This window comes from Chanodichthys erythropterus, chromosome 14 (assembly GCF_024489055.1).
Source record: "Chanodichthys erythropterus isolate Z2021 chromosome 14, ASM2448905v1, whole genome shotgun sequence".
Taxonomy (NCBI): Eukaryota; Metazoa; Chordata; class Actinopteri; order Cypriniformes; family Xenocyprididae; genus Chanodichthys; species Chanodichthys erythropterus.
In genome coordinates, this window is record NC_090234.1 from 35,084,285 (window position 1) to 35,105,118 (window position 20,834).

At 36.1% G+C, this 20,834-nt stretch overlaps 2 protein-coding genes across 3 annotated transcripts in view; one reads left to right on the forward strand and one right to left on the reverse strand.

Moving 5' to 3' along the window:
• sema5ba (sema domain, seven thrombospondin repeats (type 1 and type 1-like), transmembrane domain (TM) and short cytoplasmic domain, (semaphorin) 5Ba) overlaps window positions 1-9,341 on the reverse strand; it is a 162,705-nt gene extending 153,364 nt beyond the window's left edge. For both annotated transcript variants that reach the window (XM_067410196.1, XM_067410197.1), the window contains exon 1: window positions 9,215-9,341. The gene's annotated coding sequence lies outside the window, so the exon portion shown is untranslated. The remainder of the gene's footprint in view (window positions 1-9,214) is intronic.
• Window positions 9,342-12,167: 2,826 nt separating this feature from the next.
• The window catches only part of pdia5 (protein disulfide isomerase family A, member 5), a 73,742-nt gene continuing 65,075 nt past the window's right edge, over window positions 12,168-20,834 (forward strand). The window contains exon 1 of the mRNA XM_067409102.1: window positions 12,168-12,262. Within this exon, the coding sequence (XP_067265203.1) occupies window positions 12,197-12,262 (66 nt within the window). The 5' untranslated portion in view covers window positions 12,168-12,196. The remainder of the gene's footprint in view (window positions 12,263-20,834) is intronic.

The window sequence follows — 20,834 nt, forward strand, 5'->3', positions numbered from 1 at the left end:
CAGGTGTTTTTAAAATATAAGTACAATGTAGAAACATGTATGTACACAATAAGTGCATTGTATCAAATGATTAATTTAAATGTAAGTACACAGTAGTTAAGGCCACTTAATATAAAGTGGGTCCAATTAGACTACAGTCAATCTTTTCTTTTCAAATAGGGTGTTAGTAATGCTACTAAATACTAATTAAAATGATTCAACTACCCTGAAGGTATTTAAAGAATATATATATTTAAAAAAATACACTTATATACATAAAAAAACAAATACATAAAAATAACTAATTACTTGTCACAAAAGAATCTCAATTATGACAAATACATTAAGCATACATTTACAGTTTTAAGAAAACACATACATTTATATAATCAAACCCATTTAGCAACATATTATTCGATAAAACTTTGGAATGGGGAACACATTCACTACTTTTGCTTCAATAAACTCTTAATTTACTGCTCATTAATAGTTAGTAAGGTAACTGTTGTAGGGTTCAAGTTTAGGTATGGGGTGTAGGGGTTATGTATTTAGGAATGTTGAATATGGTCATGCAGAATAAGGCATTAATATGTGCTTCATAAGTACTGATAATCAGCCAATATGCAAGCTAATAAGCAACTAGTTAAAAGTGAGAATTGTTCCTCTAGTAAATTGTTACCTACCTATTTTAAAACAATATTTCTAGCCTCTTTTTATGAATCAAAACAACCCAACTGGTGAATCTACTGAAAACTGTATTTAAGCTAGTAGCAACTGTAGTTTATTTACACAAATGCTTGACCATCATGCATATGGAAGTAAAATTAAAAAGGTAAGTTGACTTTTGGCTGTTTCCATTAACTGATGTTATGCGACTAAAACGAATGATGAATTTTTTCATTTCACGACAAGTCGTTTAAAAAAAATCATGGCAACTGATGTTAGTAGGTTTAAGTATATTGCAGCCTCTGCATTACCCATTATTTTTAATTTGGGCTTATAGGCGTGTTATCCAAGCATTAATGCAAGGGAAAGGACCTTATATACTTGGGAGCGGTCACATTTGAGGTGTTTCTGGGTGTTTCTCACTCATACCTCTTTCTAGGTCTTGATAAATTGTGGCATTTCTTTGGAATCCAGTATTCCCATAATTCTTTTGTCTTTTATGAGTTTAATAAAGAACTCATCTCGTCTTCGTGTCCAAACATACCGCCTTCTTTAAAGAATGAACGACTTTTACATACACCAGGTGACCTGTAAATGTGGAAAAAAAACCTGCTTCCATTGAAGTTTTGCAAAATATTCCTTTTTCAAATTCCCTGAAAAACCGCATCATGCTAGCATAATTATTTTTTTTTTTTGCAATATATGGGAGTTTTTGCGAAATTGGCGCGTTTCCATTGGGCGTATTTTCGTAACTTCAGTTTGCACAATTTGAAGGGTAATGGAAGCTACAGTTACTGGTTTTATATTTTACTCCGAGTCAGAGACAGGCTTCCATATCTATAGAGTAACACAGATCATTTGACTGCAAATTGCTCGTTCAACTTTTTCCAACTGAAAGAAATGAGTGGTATTATAATGAGACATTTTACCTCATGAAAAAGATATAGGACAGATCACGAACATTTCAGGGAAGATAGCAAAGTGCCTCAGAGCTGGGGTATTAAATCACTAGAATGGGGACAATGTTCCCACCGTGCTCCACAAAAGCACTAACACCCATCTCCCATAGTTGTGCAGGGTCACCATTGCACTGAATGGGCCCCCTTTCTCCAGCTTTTGGGGGCTTCACCAACAACACCATCAATGGGAATAGTGTTCCTCCCCCACAATGGGCAAATCAACTGTGGGAGCATTTTGGTCTCTACCCTTTTCCCCGTCTCCTCATTGAAGCCTCCTTGGACCAAACAATGCCAAAGAAAAGATGCATGCCTTCACGTCCGCTTACATACAACTGCATCCCTCCCTTGACAGTGGGGCAGAGAAAACCAGCTTTACAAATATTAAAATGACAATCCACTGTTCACTATGACAAACGACAGGCAAATAACTTGAGTTCTCTAACCTGGAAGCATTTGCATCTAGATACGCTTTCCAGTTGTTAAAGACATTTCCGCCACTTGTCTGACTGGCTTCAGGAGCTGAAGGAAACTCTTAAGAGAAAACTTCAGCCTGCTAAGGGACACGATTTCTCAATTGCGAAAAAGGTGTGATTAAGGAAGTATAGCGTTTGTTTAATTAGAACCCACAAGAGTGAGCAATGCGTCTCGCTTGATTTGTGTAAAAACATCTCCATGACAACATAAGACATAATTGTCAGTTCCAGGGCTTAATTGTTTGTTGTATTTCAGCTGCCGTCTGTCTGCAAGACATTCTGCAAAAAACAACAACAAACGCATTGACAAGATAAGACTCTAGACAAATTGAGCGCCTTCAATCACATCAAGTATTAATTAGGACTGCAGACAGCAAGCAGCTCAGCCGTATCACAGATCACATTTCACAGACCGAGTAGTGCGCAGCCATCCGTCCACACCAGGTTTCTGACATTCAGAAGGATTGCGCTATGGACAGTTGCACTTTTGAAAACAACGTGTGATTGCAGTTTATCAGAAATGAACAGACCAAGACGATAATCCATCTACATGATTTGTTTTTCCAGTTGAGCCCCAGTCGAACTGCTTGGGGAATACATTTGATTCAACACACCCTGCCATCCCTCCCCCCCGGCAAACAAAAGATAGCAGGGCGTTCCTACAATATTCTTGAGAAACGGCCAAGAGCCAGCAAACTCCTTCTGTTCCACCCCTTGATAGCAAGAATAATAATGAAGCAATTCATGAAAAGCAACAATTCACACCAATCACGGCATCAAAATGGAGAACATCACAAAAACCTTTATTCCCTTTCAGGGACGGCCTGGGAACACCATAAGCTAAGTTTCCTCTTTCAAATCCAGTGACATCACAGGTTCGGGATGTGATGCATTTCCACCTGACAAACCACTGGGGCTAAACTATGATAATTCTTTGAATAGTTAAGTTAATTATGCCACTTTTGTGTTGAAACGTCTTCTTTCTCTCTTTCTCTCTCTCTCTCTCTTATATATTTTACAATACCCGTAAATTAAAGGTGAAACATGGCAATAAAATAATGCAATAAACATTAACTGTATAACAGAAAATGTAACACAAAACACCCTAATGTACATTACTGATAACAAAAATAAGAAACAACTTAATTATTAATACAAAATAATCATGAGGTGTGTCCCACAGGAACTCATAGGACATATAGGAATATCTTTTTACTGTTTTTCACTGTAATTAATAATTTTTTCTCTCAAAATACATACATTTGATTGTATTTTACGGTAAAATTACATATGATGCAATATTAAACCATTTACAGTTTTTCACCGTAGAGTATATCTTAGGTAACTCACAGTTAACCAATTATACATGCCTACACTCTAAAAAATGCTGGGTTAAAAACAACCCAAGTTGGGTTGAAAATGGACAAACCCAGCGACTGGGTCGTTTTAACCCAGCGGTAGGGTTAAATGTTTACCCAACCTGCTGGGTAGTTTTATTTAACTCAACTATTGTTTAAAAATTACTGTATTGCTTAATTAAAATTAACCCAAAGTATGTTGGAAATGAACATTTATTAATGTTCAATGAATAATTATTAAACAATAAACATTTATTAAATTGCTTATTAATACATTTATATTAATAAACTATTAAACTATTAAATTTATATTAATAAAACATTAAAGCTTATTAATAAACATTCACCTTTTGTCTATTATTGTTGTCTCTAATTGCATCTGGTTTTTAATTTCCCAACTATTTTGGGTTCATTTTAAGCTAGCCATATAGCAATTTTTAAACAATAGTTGGTTTAAATAAAACTACCCAGCAGGTTGGGCAAACATTTAACCCAACCGCTGGGTTAAAACAACCCAATCGCTGGGTTTGTCCATTTTCAACCTAACTTGGGTTGTTTTTAACCCAGCATTTTTTAGAGTGTATGGTTTCCAGGTTGGGAAGATTAAGTAAAACAAATTATATACAAATATAATGTAAACATAAATATAAATTTCAAACATTATTCAAGACAGTAAACAGCGTAATAAAATAAGAACAAATAATCAAACTACAAGCAATAACACAAACAAACAATAGAACGAAGATACAAATTAAATAAACAGTGCTTTTCAGGACTTAACAGTAGTTATACACAGATTAAGTTGCAAGTGTAAGAGGACGTGAAAGAGAACTCAATTCTGTATTCGCACGCTGTCAGACTTGGCTTTCTGTGTGTGCAAGTCCCGAATTGATTTCTCTTTTGCGTCTTCTTGCACTTGAATGTTTAAATTGGCAAGGCTTAAAAACACATGCAAAGGTTAAACTTTTATTACGGTGAAGCACTGGCCCAATGGGGATAGTGACAGTTCCATCAACTCTTGGTACTGGTCGAGCCCTGCATTTAGCACGTCTATTCTCTTTAAGTGGCATGTGTAAGCCTCTCTTTTTCTCTCACAAGTGCGTGTGTGAGAGAAAGTGATGGTACGTAAAGCTCAGCAGGCAATGGAATTATATCTGTGCTAAAAGGTGAGTGAAATCATATAATTTACCAGCCATGGGCTAATTAAAGGAATTTTTTAGTCGTAAAATTTGGTCGCAGTTGCCAGTGGGCCAATACCACAGATGATTATGCTCAATTAATGGAGAGAATCATGATCACGATTAAAATACATGTAACTGTGTTCTGTGTGAACGCCAGTAAGTCTGGCCGAGGTTTCACAATGGCTAACACTTACAGCACTATTACGAAGATTTAGAAAACCATGTCAGGTCAGAAAGTGTCAGTCTACACTAGAGGTTACCGTACACCCCTCTAAAGTGCTTTGAAACGCAGCAGGAGTACAAAAAGTGAGTTTGAACTGCTAGACTGACTTTTATCTCATAAACAAGAGCTAAACAGTTAATTTCCTTCAAAAGCTAAAAATTCACAATAGAGAGGTTTTGACGAACCTGAATGATGTCGTCTCATGAATGGCTCCTTAACTGCCTTTACTTAGAAACTCAGGCACAGCGCATACACACACTTTAGCTGGAACATTATTAGCAGACCGGCTCTTTTGGAAGATATCATTTGGATAATTCAGTAAGATGAATTCTGCCTTGAGAAGATCTAATATTCAAAATGAAGAAGTGCTATAACAGAGAAAATGCTTCTACAGAAATTTAAGAAGGTTTAAAACTTTTAAGAACTGTATCATGAAGAAACCACTAACAGCTTTATACTTTATACATTTATATAGCTTTATTAATCCTGTCATCATTTACTCACCCTCGTGACATTCCAAAACTGTGATTTTAATACTTCTGCAGAACACAAAAGGCATTTCGAAGAATGTTGGTGACCACTGACTTCTACTATGACTTCTATAGATAAAAAATATTTTCCCAAAATATCTTCTTTTATGTTCCACAGAAGAAAGAAAGTCATACAGTTTTGGAATGAAATGAGGGTGAGTAAAAGATGACAAAAAATCATTTTTGGGTGAGCTTTCTCTTTAAGCTCGGATACCTAACTAAGCCAGAAGTACACTTGACATTGACACTCTATTCCATGCAGTCATATCTACTGCCAGTCAGATCAAGTTCTTTCCCATTAAACTTTTATCCACACTGTCCCCTCTCAAATGATGATTCCGCATCAGAAATAATTCACATGGCACATCTTATGTATGCACCGCTAAAACTTTCATAAGGGCTACCAAGTCATCACTTCTCAAGTGCTAAAATTATTTATGCTGATATCAAATGCAAATGATCAGATTTCCTTCCATTTTCAGGTCTCGTTACTATGGATGTCACTCACTACGGATGCATGTAACTGATGTCCAGCTAAGGCTACTACTTCTTTACTTTCAAACTGACAAGGGATCACATAAGATCATTACACATTAAAACCTACTTTACATTTGAAAAGAGAGGCCTCACGCACAACGAAAACACATGAATCGACTGGCACATGTGGTAGTGGTGGTGGTGGGGGGAGCTGTATGAATATTAATACTCATACACAAAGCCTTTAGTGGACCGGCGAACAAACAGACTCTGGTTAAGAGAGACGTTCACAAGCCGCCTCAGGCACACGTAGACAAACACAATAGCTCCAGACTTCCTTCATCATATGAATGATGACAATCTACTGTGGAGTGTCAGACCCCTCAGAATGAGTCATACTATGACTATAAGGACACCCTTGAGGTTTTCTCTTGGATGTTGAAAACATAGTCTGAACCTATAGAAATCCTTATCAAGAACCCAAGAAGGAAGAAGCATCATTAATAAACAATTGAGAAGAGAAGTCTCAGCATATACACGCTTTTCCAAGAGACATCCATGTAAACATTGTGGTGAGTGGTGTTTAGGTAGAATAAGATGGTACTTGACTGAGTAAGCTTGGGTAAATATATCTCTAAATCCCCCTAAGGATAGTCAAGCTAAACATAATAAACCATTTATTCTCACTTTAAATGAGAGACAATGGGGTCTCAAGTTATAGTGAAACATCATGATTTTTTTTTACTGTAACACAATCAAGGATGAAAAACAGAAATTTCAAAGCAATCTGCACAGGTTTTCCTTTCTAGACCGAAGCAAAAGATTTTTTTAGAGAATACTATATCAGGCCAGTTGTATGAACAAAGCCATTAGATTAAGACTGTGTCTTAAAGGGTTAGTTCACCCAAAAATCAAAATTCTGTCATTAATTGCTGTCGTTCCAAACCCGTAAAACTATCGTTCATCCTCGGAATGGACTTTTTGAATGATCAAAGTTTCAATTGCATAGGCTGTCTGGGTCAGAAAGCTCTTAGATTTTATCAAAAAGATCTTCATTTGCGTTCTGAAGAAAGAACGAAAGTCTTATGTGTTTGGAATGACATGAGGGAGAGTAACTAATTACAGAATTTTCATTTTTTGGGTGAACTAACCCTTTAAGGACTAATCTGACCAACTAGCAGTTAGTTAGGTGTAATCAGTCTTACTTTTTGTTATCAAATTAGACCAATCTAGGTTTTTATGTAACTGACAAAGTTATGAACAGTCTTGCAGAAAAATATTTGATGACTAACTTGTAAGACTAGTCTTAGCAGTTTATGCATACTATTTTCCAGTAAAAGGTTAATAAAGCATTTTCCAGTGTGCTGGAAGTGCTGCTGCACAGGATGATGTCTTACATCAAACCTTGATGTTGTCTGTCCTAGGAGAGCATGCGAGCTTTAACATCTTGATCAATAAAAACTCTTTGATTTCAGCTTAAAAGAGCATCAAATGCATCTATCATTTATTCCTACTTAGCCAACAATGTGAAATCTGAAGGATTGGAACAGATTTGGACTGCTCAATCATTTGCCTTTCATTATATTACTTCGTTTTCAACAAAATTGTTGTTGTCACCCTGTGATGAACCAAAAGACTGTGATTAGTTGCTTGTATGTTTGATTGCAGTTAAATCTCCGAAGGAAAGTAGATCTCCAGGATTTAGCAGCCCTGATTTAAATTGTGCCAGGCCAACAGGTGATTTTCTCTCTCTAGCATCGGCGCTTGTGTACTATCAGCCATCTCTATCAGAGTGCGCTTTGGCTACAAGACTCGACACTGCCCCCTACCGTTTCTGACCAGCGCTACACTCTATGTCTTATACACCTGCTCTCCGGTTCGTAAAGAGAACTTGAACACCATTTGAACCAAACTCAATTGTTTCAATTCAAACGATAGTGGAAAAGGCGAAGAAAATGAAAGCACGTTTTAAAACAGCTGGGTTTTTGCACTTTGAGGAAATTGAAAATTGAGCCTCTGAGTGTAACAAAGCCAAGGCACAGATTTAGCTCATTATGAAAATGCGCGCGGCTGACAAATTAAGTGCCAGGCAGATCAGAAACTAGAAGCGTTATGTCTGCAGATCGTTTCAGCGCCAACCTACATTTCCTAAAATATCAGTAAACTGTCATTAGATGAGTCATTGTAATGTTTAGGTAGCTACTTGATCTCATTGATGGCCATAGTACGTACTAGGCTACTTTTTCTTGTAGACTACCTCTGTTTTTTGGCATTGGCGCCTTTGTTTTGTGTTGTAAAGCGAGGTTAAGTTATAGAAAGAAAATAAACTTTACTGTTGCTGTTGTATGTGGCAATGAAAAAATATAGGTTGTATTAAAATAAAAAAAAAGTCTTCTCTACCTCTCTCTATAACATTGCACATCATTCACATGTCAGCCGAGTGACAGTATCATTCACTCACAAACATACTGACTTAAAAAAAAAATTAAATACCGGTTTCTGTATTCAAATAATAAAAGAAATATGAATAGCTTTTCTGTTAACGCTTATAAAGTTGCTCGAAAACACAAAGATATAGCCTACTGTAGGTAGCCGAGAGATGATAAATCCTTCCCTCCACCTTTTCTGAGAGGCTTATTCGAACATTCTGTGCAAAAGTGCTCGGTGAAAAGTGAGGAAATATGCGCAAGGAAAACCCCTCAAATGCCAAACGATGAAAAAGAGTAAAATATAGCGTATTTTACTGGGAGCTTGAGAGGGCGAACGTTTCGATTCCAATGCAAAATTCCTCGGATCTTCAACAGAACGTGAGCAGCGAGTAAATTCCTTGTCAGGATAAAGGAATACTCTACTGAATGCTGTTCATATAAAACATTCATGTTCTTTAATAAAATGAGAGGAAAGGACTGTTTAAACGACATGACATTCCCAATGAGGGTTGTTTTTTCATCATAAAGAGAGAAAATCTGCCAATATCCATTTTTATTAGATAAGGAGTCTTCAATAATTAAACAAAGCAATATTACTAAAAAAAAAAAATGTTACTACTCGTTCATGCGAATCCACTGGCAAATATTTAAAAAACAAACAAACATGAAATTAGACAATTATTTAAATTTGTAAAGAAAGAAAATAAATGAATGTAATTATATTAGGCATATGCTATGTTTATGTTCTTCACAAATGAAAGAAAAATCACAGAGATTCGTTGAAGCGTTGATAGTCAGTAAATCTGCCCACAGAACTGGACCGCAGAAGTTCTTAAAGTACTTCACACAGTATCATCCTACTCCAAGAACATTAGAGGCGGTTTCTATAAATAACTACATGTAAAGGTGATGTAATGATATCTAAGAAAGTCTTTTTACCTTCTGATGTCCTTCCTCTGAAGTAAACTCTACCGTACGTAAAACGCAACGCATAAACCGCAATCTCCGCTTTGCGTAGGTCTCCTGTGCAGTATCCCTTTTCTGTGAATGACTTCCACCGATCGACCTGCAGCTGCTTTACTGCGCTGTGCTGGAAAGAGGAGGCTACTACAGAAGGACAGCTGCAATTCAAACGAATAGGGGTGCAAACTCTGTTATGAAGCTCCACCTCAAATGTTTGGCTCGGTGGCTGCAATAGTTGATGAAGCTCTCATGTTGCTTTCTAAATACATTTTTATAATAGAAACGTTGTTATCCTGTTTCAAATGATCAAAAAAGACATTGTCTTTTAGGACTCAGCAACACCCCCATATCCAGCCTGGATAGTCTGTCCCTAGAATCAGTGAGGTGCCATGGCAATTAATTAACTGTTTGAATCGCACAATGTTGCCAAAAGTAGCAATGTGTCATATCATCAGGTCTTGGTTTTGGTGTGGTGCAATCAAAAAACCCTGACAAAGATGTACTGTAGCACCATGTCATATGGGAATGGCATGATATTTTTATATATATCACGGTACATGATTAGCATATTCATATACCACGGTGTTTACATGGTAAAGGCTATTGCAAGGAATTATCAAAAATGTTCAAAAACACATACAACGGTACCAAATACATAGTAGGCCAATTACCGTTTTATTAGAAAAAATGTACTTAAGAGCAAAAATTCACTAAAAATGAAAGAAAATTTTAAAATGTGTTGGCCTAATTTATTCAGCTGATATATTTGGGATAAATAGAATACACAGATGTAAGGTAGAGAGAGTTACAGTATAAGAAAGAATTAATCATAATTATATAATTTAACTACTCTATTTCTCCTGTTATAGTAGCCAACATAACAATTAGGCCTGTATCCAACCAATATTAAATTTATGCTTTTATTTATGCTTTTGATGCAAAGAAAACACCATGTGTAAATGTATTGGCTTGACTCTTGAAAGTTGCTTTCGTTATGGAGAACTGTCACATTACTGTACACTGTAAAAATATGTTATACGCCCAAACACTGCAAGCTGCAATATGCATTAAGCAGCTGTGGATGTGATGAGGGAGGTGACTCAATACAATCAAGAGTCAAGACATGTGTGGTACTACTGTCACATCCAGGTGGTGGCACTACAGTGTGTCTGACGCAGCAGTATCATTGCAAATATGATACGATAATTATTAGTTTAGGCCTATTATTTAATGCCTTCCTTAAGTAATGGGGTATGAAAACATAAGAAAATACTTATTATTAGGGCATATATTCATGAACAAGCAACACTGAGGAACTACCTTAGAACTACAATTGTTTTATTTTTTTAAATATATTATAAAATATAAAACTGATATTTCCAACCGTTAATTTTTATTAGGCTGCTAATAAATTGCTATGGTACCTGGCAACCATTGACTACAGCTAGGCAAATGAAATTACTTATTATTATTGAGCTTATTATTGAGAAGGATACTGTTTTAAAAGAATACTTATTTTTTATTTAAGAGTAAAATAAATTAACATTATTTTCACATTTTTTTTCTTAAGCAAATTACATATAGTCTTACCTTAAAGGGTTAGTTAGTAAGGGTTAGGTTGTCATTAATTACTCACCCTAATGTCGTTCTACACCCCTAAGGCCTTCATTCATCTTCAGAACACAAATTCAGATATTTTTGATGAAATCCGATGGCTCAGTGAGGCCTGCATTCACAGCAATGACATTTCCTCTCTCAAGATCCATAAAAGTACTAAAAACATATTTAAAACAGTTAATGCGAGTTCAGTAGTTCTTCCTTAATATTATAAAGTGTTATAAATATAGTGATGGGCCGATTTAAAAACACTGCTTCTGAGTTTTACGAAACAAATCAGTGATTCTGAGCCCCAAAGTCACGTGATTTCAGCAGTTTAGCCGTTTGATAGGAGATCCGAGACACTGATTTGATTCGTAAAGCTCCGAAGCAGTGTTTTGAAATTGGCCCATCACTATATTGTTGAAAAGTCATTATTTAGTGTTTTCTGGTGCACAAAAAGTATTCTTGTCACTTTATAATGTTAAGGAAGAACTACTGAATTCACGAACTGATTAAAATATGTTTTTAGTACTTTTATGGATTTTGAGATGTCATTGCTTTGAATGCAGGCCTCACTGAGCCGTCGGATTTCATCAAAAATATCTTAATTTGTGTTCCGAAGATGAACGAAGGCCTTACGGGTTTAAAACGACATGAGGGTGAGTAATAAATTACATTATTTTCATTTTTGGGTGAACTAACCCTTTAAATGTGAATTTTGAAGCCTCCATGTTTTTGGTTTTTTTGTTTTGTTTGTTTTTTTTGAAACACATAGGTTGCTAACAAGTTGTTAGCACCTTTAAAAAAACCTTATTTATAAATTATTTACAGTTGTTTCTCTAGATTTACAATACCATCCAACATTCTAGATATTCTTCCTCCTTGTAAGTTGAGCCATTCACTATCTGCAACACCAGCAGTTTTTCTATTTTGTATAATAGCCTCTATTTATAATATTTTGTTGACTTTGTAAGATTATAACTGTGGTTCATTCAGTTTAATAGATGGAGCTAAAAAGAATTTTGAAACCATCTTGTAACTTTTCATTGAACATTCATTAATCAAAACAGGAAGGCCTAATTATTTTCAGTTTTGAAGCTAATGTTCAAGAACCAGTAAGTCATTTGAATAGAATGACTTTTCAACGTTTCTGCATGGATGATAAATAATTTACATGAGCTAAAATTACATACATTTACAAGTGTGTGTGTGTGTGTGTGTGTGTGTGGTCGGGGTATATACGGCGCCCTCAATAAACTACATTTCCGAAGAAACTACATTTCCTAAGAAGCACTGCGTTCTCCAGGGATTTGGAGGAATATGGATTGCGCTTGCGTAGCCAGACGTGGCAGCGGCATCATGGCTTCTTGGAACCGATACGGGAGACGTTGGAGACTGATCGAAATGTTCTTATTCTTGTCATTGGTGAGTCTTTTTAAAGAATTTAATGGATCGATATGATCAATAATGTGAAATGCGCATATCGGACAGATGTTTTGTATCTGACGTAAGACGAAAGCGATAGGAAAAGGGAAAGATCTTCTGCCCCTCTTGCAGCAGTAGCTCAAAGTTGACAGCAGAAGAGAGAGACTCAAGATCAATCCGTCTCATTCATCAGTTCTCGGGTCTTGTTTTTGGTGCTTATACACCTGCAACGGTGTGCTTCACATACATGTTCCCATGCAACTCTCTAACGTCAAATCGGATTCACTAATTCTTTTATTAAACGATCATTTCACTTATTATTTTACTTATGCACATTGCTTTAATATGAATTGTCATGTCATGTTAGGGGTGTTTTTGAATTATTTTTGAGGTCCTTTTTAGGTCAATAGTGTGATGGATGCATGTTATTTTTGTCCAGATCTGTTCAAAAGTACATATGAAGAACACACAGCCTACAATTTATGCACACTATGCACTTGTTATATGATGAAAAAATATTCAATTAAAAGCCATTTTGATATTTTTAAGAACTTGGTGGTCTAACTGAAAATTGCCTTCTTATTTATCAAAAACTACAAGAAGTGAAGCATTTTTATTAAAAATAAATATTAATAATAAATAAATTGTTAATATTTGAAAAAGTCAATCAAAGTGAAACATTGGATCCCCTTTAGACCCCCATGGCTGTGTCATTTAGTTTTTAACTTTTATGTCTTTTTATGAAATGGCTCGTTTTATGACCAGTGAAGGAAACTTGTTGATATCCATCCCATGTATCAAAAAAAATAACTTTATTAAAAATAGTTGTGTACACTCATGTATATTCAAGGTGCAAGGAAATAATTTTAGTATTTTTAACCTGATGGTTACTTTAATTAATAACTATAGCGCTTAACACTCCTAAAATCATTAGATCAAAACTATAGAGCGTTTTTCAAATGATGTTTGAAGCCAACAATAATACAAAGATGGGATGTGCTTTTACAAAATACATGGACTAGTATTTGACAGGTTCCCATGATGTAACAGCATTTGAAATCATGGAGGAACCAACTGATGTTTCTGCTTCTCTATTATGATTTTATTTTAAATTTATCTTACAGTTTGTCTTAGGGCGTTTTATATTTACCGTAGCAATGTTATTTAACCTTGATGTCTTCCTTGTTCTGTTCTTAATGAACATGACAGAAGTGAGCTTGTAATTTTTAGAGCTAATTAACCCACATTTGCTTCAGTTTAAAGTGCATCAACCCTGTTTCACAACTGATTTGTGAATCAATGTGGGCCGTGTCCTCAACACACTGCTCGGCCACGTCAGTCAACTCTCATTACGCAGGAGCTTTCCTGTTTCACATCCTGTTTTGTGGCTGCCACCACAAACAAAGGTACTCTCCTGAACTGTTGGATCTTAGTGGTGGTTAGGTGGGGGAAGAGAAACCTCTTTCTGTTGTCTGTGCTTCTCTCCAGCCCTCCTGCTTGTCAGAGCAATTTATAAAATCTCTTAATCTTGATTACAGGCACCCCACAACCCCCTCTCTTCCCCATTCCACATTTCTTAGTCCAGCAGAATGCTGTGTATGGAAACGACTAGCTGTGCTGTGCACCTAGTACAGTAAACTATTGCAACTCGTTGTGTGAGAACGTTTGACTCATAGATTGGCTGTTTCAGTTGTGGAGTCATTTCCTTCTGTTTATGAATTATCTAGATCAGCTTTACAGAGCCGAAGCCCCCCGTGTTGTTTGGCTCAGCAGGAAGAAGCATGTTTGAGGAGCGGTACGGTTTGTGCTGAATCAGTGAGACCTTAAATGTGAAAATGAGATTCTATTTATTAAGCAGATTTGTGATGATGACGGTTGCGCAGTGCATGGTAGATGACAGCTTCCGCTGCTGATTAAGCAAGATGTTTTTGCGTTGATGTATGACAGATCATTTTTTGTTTAAGTGTTTCACATACTGTGCAAAAGATGTCAGCAAGGTCTGCTGCTGAAACGCTGGTGTCCTTGAGTGGAAGATTAATAGCAGGAGCAAAAGCATCCATAAACCACAGTCAAAGATAACATAGTGGACATAATTAGATCACTGAGGAATTGTGTACTGTGCTATATAGTAGAGCCGTGTAAAAATGCCTTCAAACGTTTTGTGTGATTTTTCTTTTTTTTTTATTATTTATTAATGATCTACTGTTTAAGTAATAGGAATAGTCACCAAATTGTATCAGTTTTATCACCAGAGTTTTATCATTGCTGATTTACCCACATATTATTTATTTTCTTTCTTCTTTAAACTACTAGTCGATGTTTGAAGGTAGAATGTCTATGCTTATGGTTTGCAAGTGAAGTTGATGGTGATTTGTAAGGTTAAGCTGTAGGGTATAAAGTAGTCCATATAACCTGATCGCTATATTCTAGTACTCTGAAGCCACACTGTAAAACCGAACAGTGAAATTAATTAAATTAAATGAGTTTGTTTCACTCAAATAATAATGAAAGCTCATTGTACTTAATAGAAAAAAGTTGCATGAACTCAAAATTTCTTTGTAGTAAGATGAACTTAATATGATTGAGTTGAGCTGCAGCAGATTTCTAATTCCCAGCATGCTTTGCGTCAAGATTATTTTTGAAATTAAGTGTTATTTTTGTTATTTTTGAAATTAAGTGTTATTTTGTGTGTTTTTGCACAAGATTAACATATTGAGATATAAGTTAATGTTTAATGTTGTGTTATGTTGGGATTCAGGGGGGTTCTGTTATGTTAGTTTTGTAGGGTTACCACTGTGGTGAAGAGAAGAGCCTGTGGTTAGGTTGAGGATGAGCTGCAAACATTTAAGACCACATATGTTGTTTGATTACATACATGCAATTATGTAATGATTCTCTGATAATTAGTGATGCTCCGATTGATCGGCCACCGATCATGATCGGCCGGTATTGGCTAAAAATAGCTTGATCGGCGAACCCCAAAAGCGGCGATCAAAAAAGCCGATCACGTGACGTAAATTACTCGCGCGACTTTTTCACACGTGCATGCGTGCCGCACAGGTACACAACTGCAGAGTGGAACTTGTCAGTGGCAACATGAGTTCTCCCATCTGGAAATTTTTCAAAGTGTCCGATAAAGACGTAAAGTTAACCGTTTACAATGTATGTCGTGATGAAATCCCTCGAGGTGGAAGCAAGCAACGTCATTTTAACACCACTAACATGATTAGGCATCTTAGAACACGCCATACAACTGAATATGCCGAGTATGAGAAACTAAACCAGACGAAGCCAACAACATCCCCATCCCTCAACCAGCCGACTGTGAGTGATGCATTTAAACGACGTGATAATATATAACAGAAAAAAAAACTTGTCATAGTTTTGTCCTTTGTGGCAGTAGCCAGTTTTGGTGTAACAAGTTTTACATATAGCTGCCAATTATTAAATGTAATCAGTGTTTTAAGAGGCTACATCCCATAAAGCTGATCTCATGTGTGTTGGTCTGCCTAACCCCTCTTTGTTTGGAATAATTTAATGTTACTCTGCCTTATTTGGGAAAGATGGCCTACAGTAGCCTTAAGTTATCTCATTTTCGAAAAGATCTTGACTCTAAATTAACTGTATTGAGAAAAAAAATAGGCTAGAGTTAGTTTCATTACTACAAATGGTGCAAACTCTGCTAGATTATAGATAAAAGATTCCCATTCCCCTGCCATTCTGTGATCGGCAGTGATCGGCAATCGGCAGATCATGATCTTGGTGATCGGTAATCGGTGATCGCCCCCAAAAATGCTGATCGGAGCATCTCTACTGATAATGTCTTTCTGATAGTTATGATAGCATGTGTTATTTGCTATGTAACATTTAAACAAGATCTGAATGTGATGTTTACGTAAATTAACTGTATGTAATTAACATTATGATGAGTTGGGAAAGGGATGCTGGTGACGGGATTGTTAGTGAGATGGACGACGCGATGCCGCTTCCTTCCATTGTATTGAACTGAAGCCATAATGGACACCGATGGGCACTGACACGTTACGCAAAAACGTCAGTTTGGAACTTGGGCATGCGCAGAAGGAATCGTCAGTGGAGCCTGGAGGCGGAGTCGCGGTATCAAACTTCCGCCCAGACGACTGCGTCATCATTGATGAATTTTAAATAGGCTATATAAATTGTACGTAATTTAAAATTCTACCTATAAAATAATAGGCTATTCTGTTTCTAGAGCAATAATTTTTTTGAAACAGCAAATTCAGTAGTTAAACTCAATATAATATGCCACTAGAAACAACTCTAAATCGTCAGAAACGGTCCTGCCATTTTAAATAAAAGGTTTAAACTAATGTTACAGGAGATCAATTGCTGTAGACAGTGCTCTATAATTAATTAGAGTAGGCTATCATTAGTTTTATCCTGCTAATTATTATTTTATACCCATAAAAAATAATTAGTAACTGCCAGATAACGATCACCTGCTTTTTTTCCGTCATGGCTAACCTTAGGCATGTTATCTTAACTAATAACGTTTATTAATTAGCTTATGAAGCCCACATTTAACGTTACAGAGAAAAGCTCAGATATCCGTCAGATCCTGTAGGTCAGTTAGTACAGTTTACTGCTGAACAGCTCAATTTTTCGGTGTGAAATAACACAGAAACTGAAAATTAATAGTTCGTTATATATCTTCAATCTCCCCTCGAAGCCCCGACAGTCCTCAGACAAGCTGTCAATCAACTGTGAATCACAACGACACGCCCCGTTTCTATAGCACCAAATTGCTAGCTAAAATCAAACTTATCACATAAAACGAACAATTGAATATAAATCAGCGTGATAACAACTACCTTAAATGACCAGAACCATCTTTCGGAAAATTTTATTTGAAGCATAATTTATTTTTATGTTTTAACTTAAGTCTCATTCGTCTGCATTGAGCGGGTGGGGTTTATGACCTGTACTGCATCCAGCCTCCAGGGGGCGATCAAAGAGCCCGCAGCTTCACTTTTCAGGACATATGAGGCACACCCGTGTGCACCACATTGGCCTTGATCCGCTTCCATGGCTCTCAGCCCCGCCCCACTTGTCGCAAAAATTTTAAGTTGTACCAACTTTAAAAAAAAAAAAAAAAGGGTGGTTAACTTAAATGTTTTGAGGTAATAAGTTTCCTCAAATGTTTTGAGTATTCTGAACTTACTGGGTTTTACAGTGCATATGTGCGATCAATACTTTTCATATTTGCTGCATGATCATTCGGTCATGAGATAAGACATATTTTGGTCTGTTAATCACAAAAGGCTATGGATCATTTTTATTCTATTTTACTGTTGGTTTCAATATTTTTTTGAAGCACGCCATTTTCATTGTATGAAAAATTGATCAAAAGTGACAGTAAAGATATTTATTACAAATTTTTTTTTTCAAATAAATGCTGTTCTTTTGAACAATTATTAATCAAAGAATCCTGAAAAGAATATATGTGCATCATAGTTTTCGCAAAATATTTAACAGTGTAACTATTTAAAAGTGATGATAAGAATAAATGTTTCTTGTGCTCTAAATCGGCATATTAGATTTCTGAAGGATCATGTGAATGAAAACTGGAATAATGGCTGCTGAAAATTCAGCTTTGCCATCACAGGAATAAATGACATCAATAATATTTCATAATATTACTGTTTTTACTAAATTTGAGTAAATAAATGTAGACTTGGTGAGCATAAAAGACAGACCAACCCCAATCTTTAAAACATTTGCGTTTAATTCCATACCGTTGAATCCTTCAGGTTTTCATAACCTTGATCAATGCATAAAATATGAAGAGAAAAAAACCCCTGCAGGTTTCAAATGGTCTGGCAGTGCAAACATGGGTTATATGATATTTTCATTGAGTTTGATGTACTGTTATATACTACTATAACCTTCTATTAGCCTTGCCAGTTGTGTTCTACTTTATCTCCAAATGTCATTTAGCACTTTGGAGTTTCAAATTTTACTTGGAAAACACACAGTTTCTTTAAAATTTCTGAATGGGTTTGGAGTTAGTTTTGAAAGAAATAGAAGACCATGTTTCTATTGTAAGAATTTAATTCTTCTGCATGCTGCTGAAATCTATGTCATATCTCTTTGTCGAAGAATTGTTTATTCCCAAGTTAATGATTTGTGGACCATCCCTGCTGAGTTGAAGAGTCCATAAGGAGCTCCTTGAAAAGCAGTAACATAGAGATTCAGCTAGGAATATGCAGAAAAAAGTGTTCGTCCATCACCCCATTCCTTCCCTGCATGTTCCCTTCATTCTCTTGAGCCAGAGCTACTCTTCAGAAAAAAGTAGTAGCACAAAGCATGCATTTTTTTTTCCCCCAACTTGTTCTGTTCACTTCGCATTGATCGACAGGAAGCGATCGGGCCTGTCTATCAAAGCTGTTCAGTGGATGATTTTAAGTCACAGTTTTGTGCAAAAACTGGTGTTGTTAAGATAATGCCCACATCGAACACCACTGCTCAGGGAAAGCCAAATGAAAGTCTTTGTAACAGGTACAGGACATGATGATTGCCAGACAGTAATGGGCCCGTTCTATTGGTCGACTGTCAGGTTTGGACAGAGTGTTTGAAGAATAGGTGGTGCACTAAATAGGGATGGAAACCTGATGTGACTAGACACAGAACACTAACTCTTTTGTCTCTGAATGAGTTGAATGCTGCAGTTGTCTCTGTGCTGAAACTGTACATTTTCAGGTTTAAAGATGGGTCGTTTGAGAAAAAATCAATGTCTTTGGATTCTGTCCTGTTCTTTTACCATTAGTGTCATTTTTAGCAGTGCAAATCCTGTAGAGATATGTTTAAAAATGTTTTAAATGTTATCTGGAACAATCATATAATCATACTTCTGTCATTTCCAACTATAATGTTAGTCAAGGTTTATTACAGAAAATAGTCATAATTTAGTTTATTTATTTTTATTCAGTTTTCAACCTCTCCCTGGCCCTTAAATGTATAATTCTTTTTGCTTACATCCCTTTAAATCTTCAATGATGACTCTTCCAAATGATTGCATTTTGCTGCATTTATTTATTGGAGAGTGTCTGGTTCAATATAGTTTGCACTGCTTTGTTCATCATCAACAGGCTCTTCGCAAAGCATGAATTACATTATCGTTCACAAACGAATCTTTGCAGAAATGTGATCAGACTGAAATGATATGGTGACTTTGTTTAAAGTCACTCTTTCGTAAATCCTTTGTAAGGATATGCAGAGCTGTAGGTGCTACACACAGCCAGGAACAGCACACATTTGGACTGAATTTACACTTATTTTACTGTTATTGATTCATATTTTGTGTTCAGAAATAATACCAAAAAGACCAATATGTATAAAAAGGCATTATTGACGAGTAATATTCATCTAGCAGATGTCAGGAGGTGCAATAGTTAAAAACAAGCCATTTCAGCTTAGTCTTTTTGAAAAATCTTTCATGGTGACCCATTCAAAGTTAATGTGGGACTTGAGTGACTTGCTGAAAGTAAGCTGGTCCTTTAGAATACTTCAGCGAGTAGCTCTGACATTGCTTCATGATGCATCACCATGTCTGCTCTCCCTGTCAGCACGGCTGAAGTCAGAGAAGGTGTGATTTCTCAGGTCCCTCAGCTTTGCAGTACTTTAATTAGCCCTGACTATAATCTTCACACTCTCGCTGGCTCCCAAGGCGCTGGGGCCGCTGGGATGTCACCCTGTTGGCACAAGTTGTCCACTCCTCTGGTCCCATTTGCTCATACAGAGTAAATGAAATGTTCGCCACTGAATGAAAGGAAGAGAATGCTGTCTCTGATCCTTGTTCCTTTGTCTTTAACCTACAGAAAATAAACTTTTTACTTACCAGTGGCAGGTGAATTGAGAAATTAATATTTAATTTAATAATATTTAATACATAATAATACAATAATAATAAATTCTTACCCACCATGAAACTGTATTTTGCATTATTGTTATTAATATAAAATGAATGAATAATTTATGTATTTTTATTTATTATTAATAACTATTGTTAATTAATTGTTATTTATTAATATAAATATTTTATAAGGAATTTTTTTCCATTACATTTTTTTTGCAGTCTTGGTATCCTGGCTCCTGTCACAAAAGAGTGAAGACACATAGTTATTTCATTCCTTACATTTTATTTTTGATGGCCTAAAGCCGTGGTTCTCAAACCTGTCCTGGGGACCCCCAACCACTGCACATTTTGCATGTCTCCCTCATCTAACACACCCAATTCAACTCTTGCAGTCTCTACTAATTAGCTGGTGACTTGAATCAGGTGTGTTAGATGAGGGTGACATGCAAAATATGCAGTGGTGGGGGGTTCCAGGACAGGGTTGAGAACCACTGGCCTAAAGGAAAATTGACCCAAAAATGAAAATTACCCCATAATTTACTCACCCTCAAGCCATCCTAGGTTTATATGACTTTCTTCTTTTAGCCAAACAGAGTTATTAAAAATATCCTGGCTCTTCAACGCTTTATAATGGAGTGATTGGAGGATTTTGTTTTCGAACAAAAAGTTTTTGAAGTC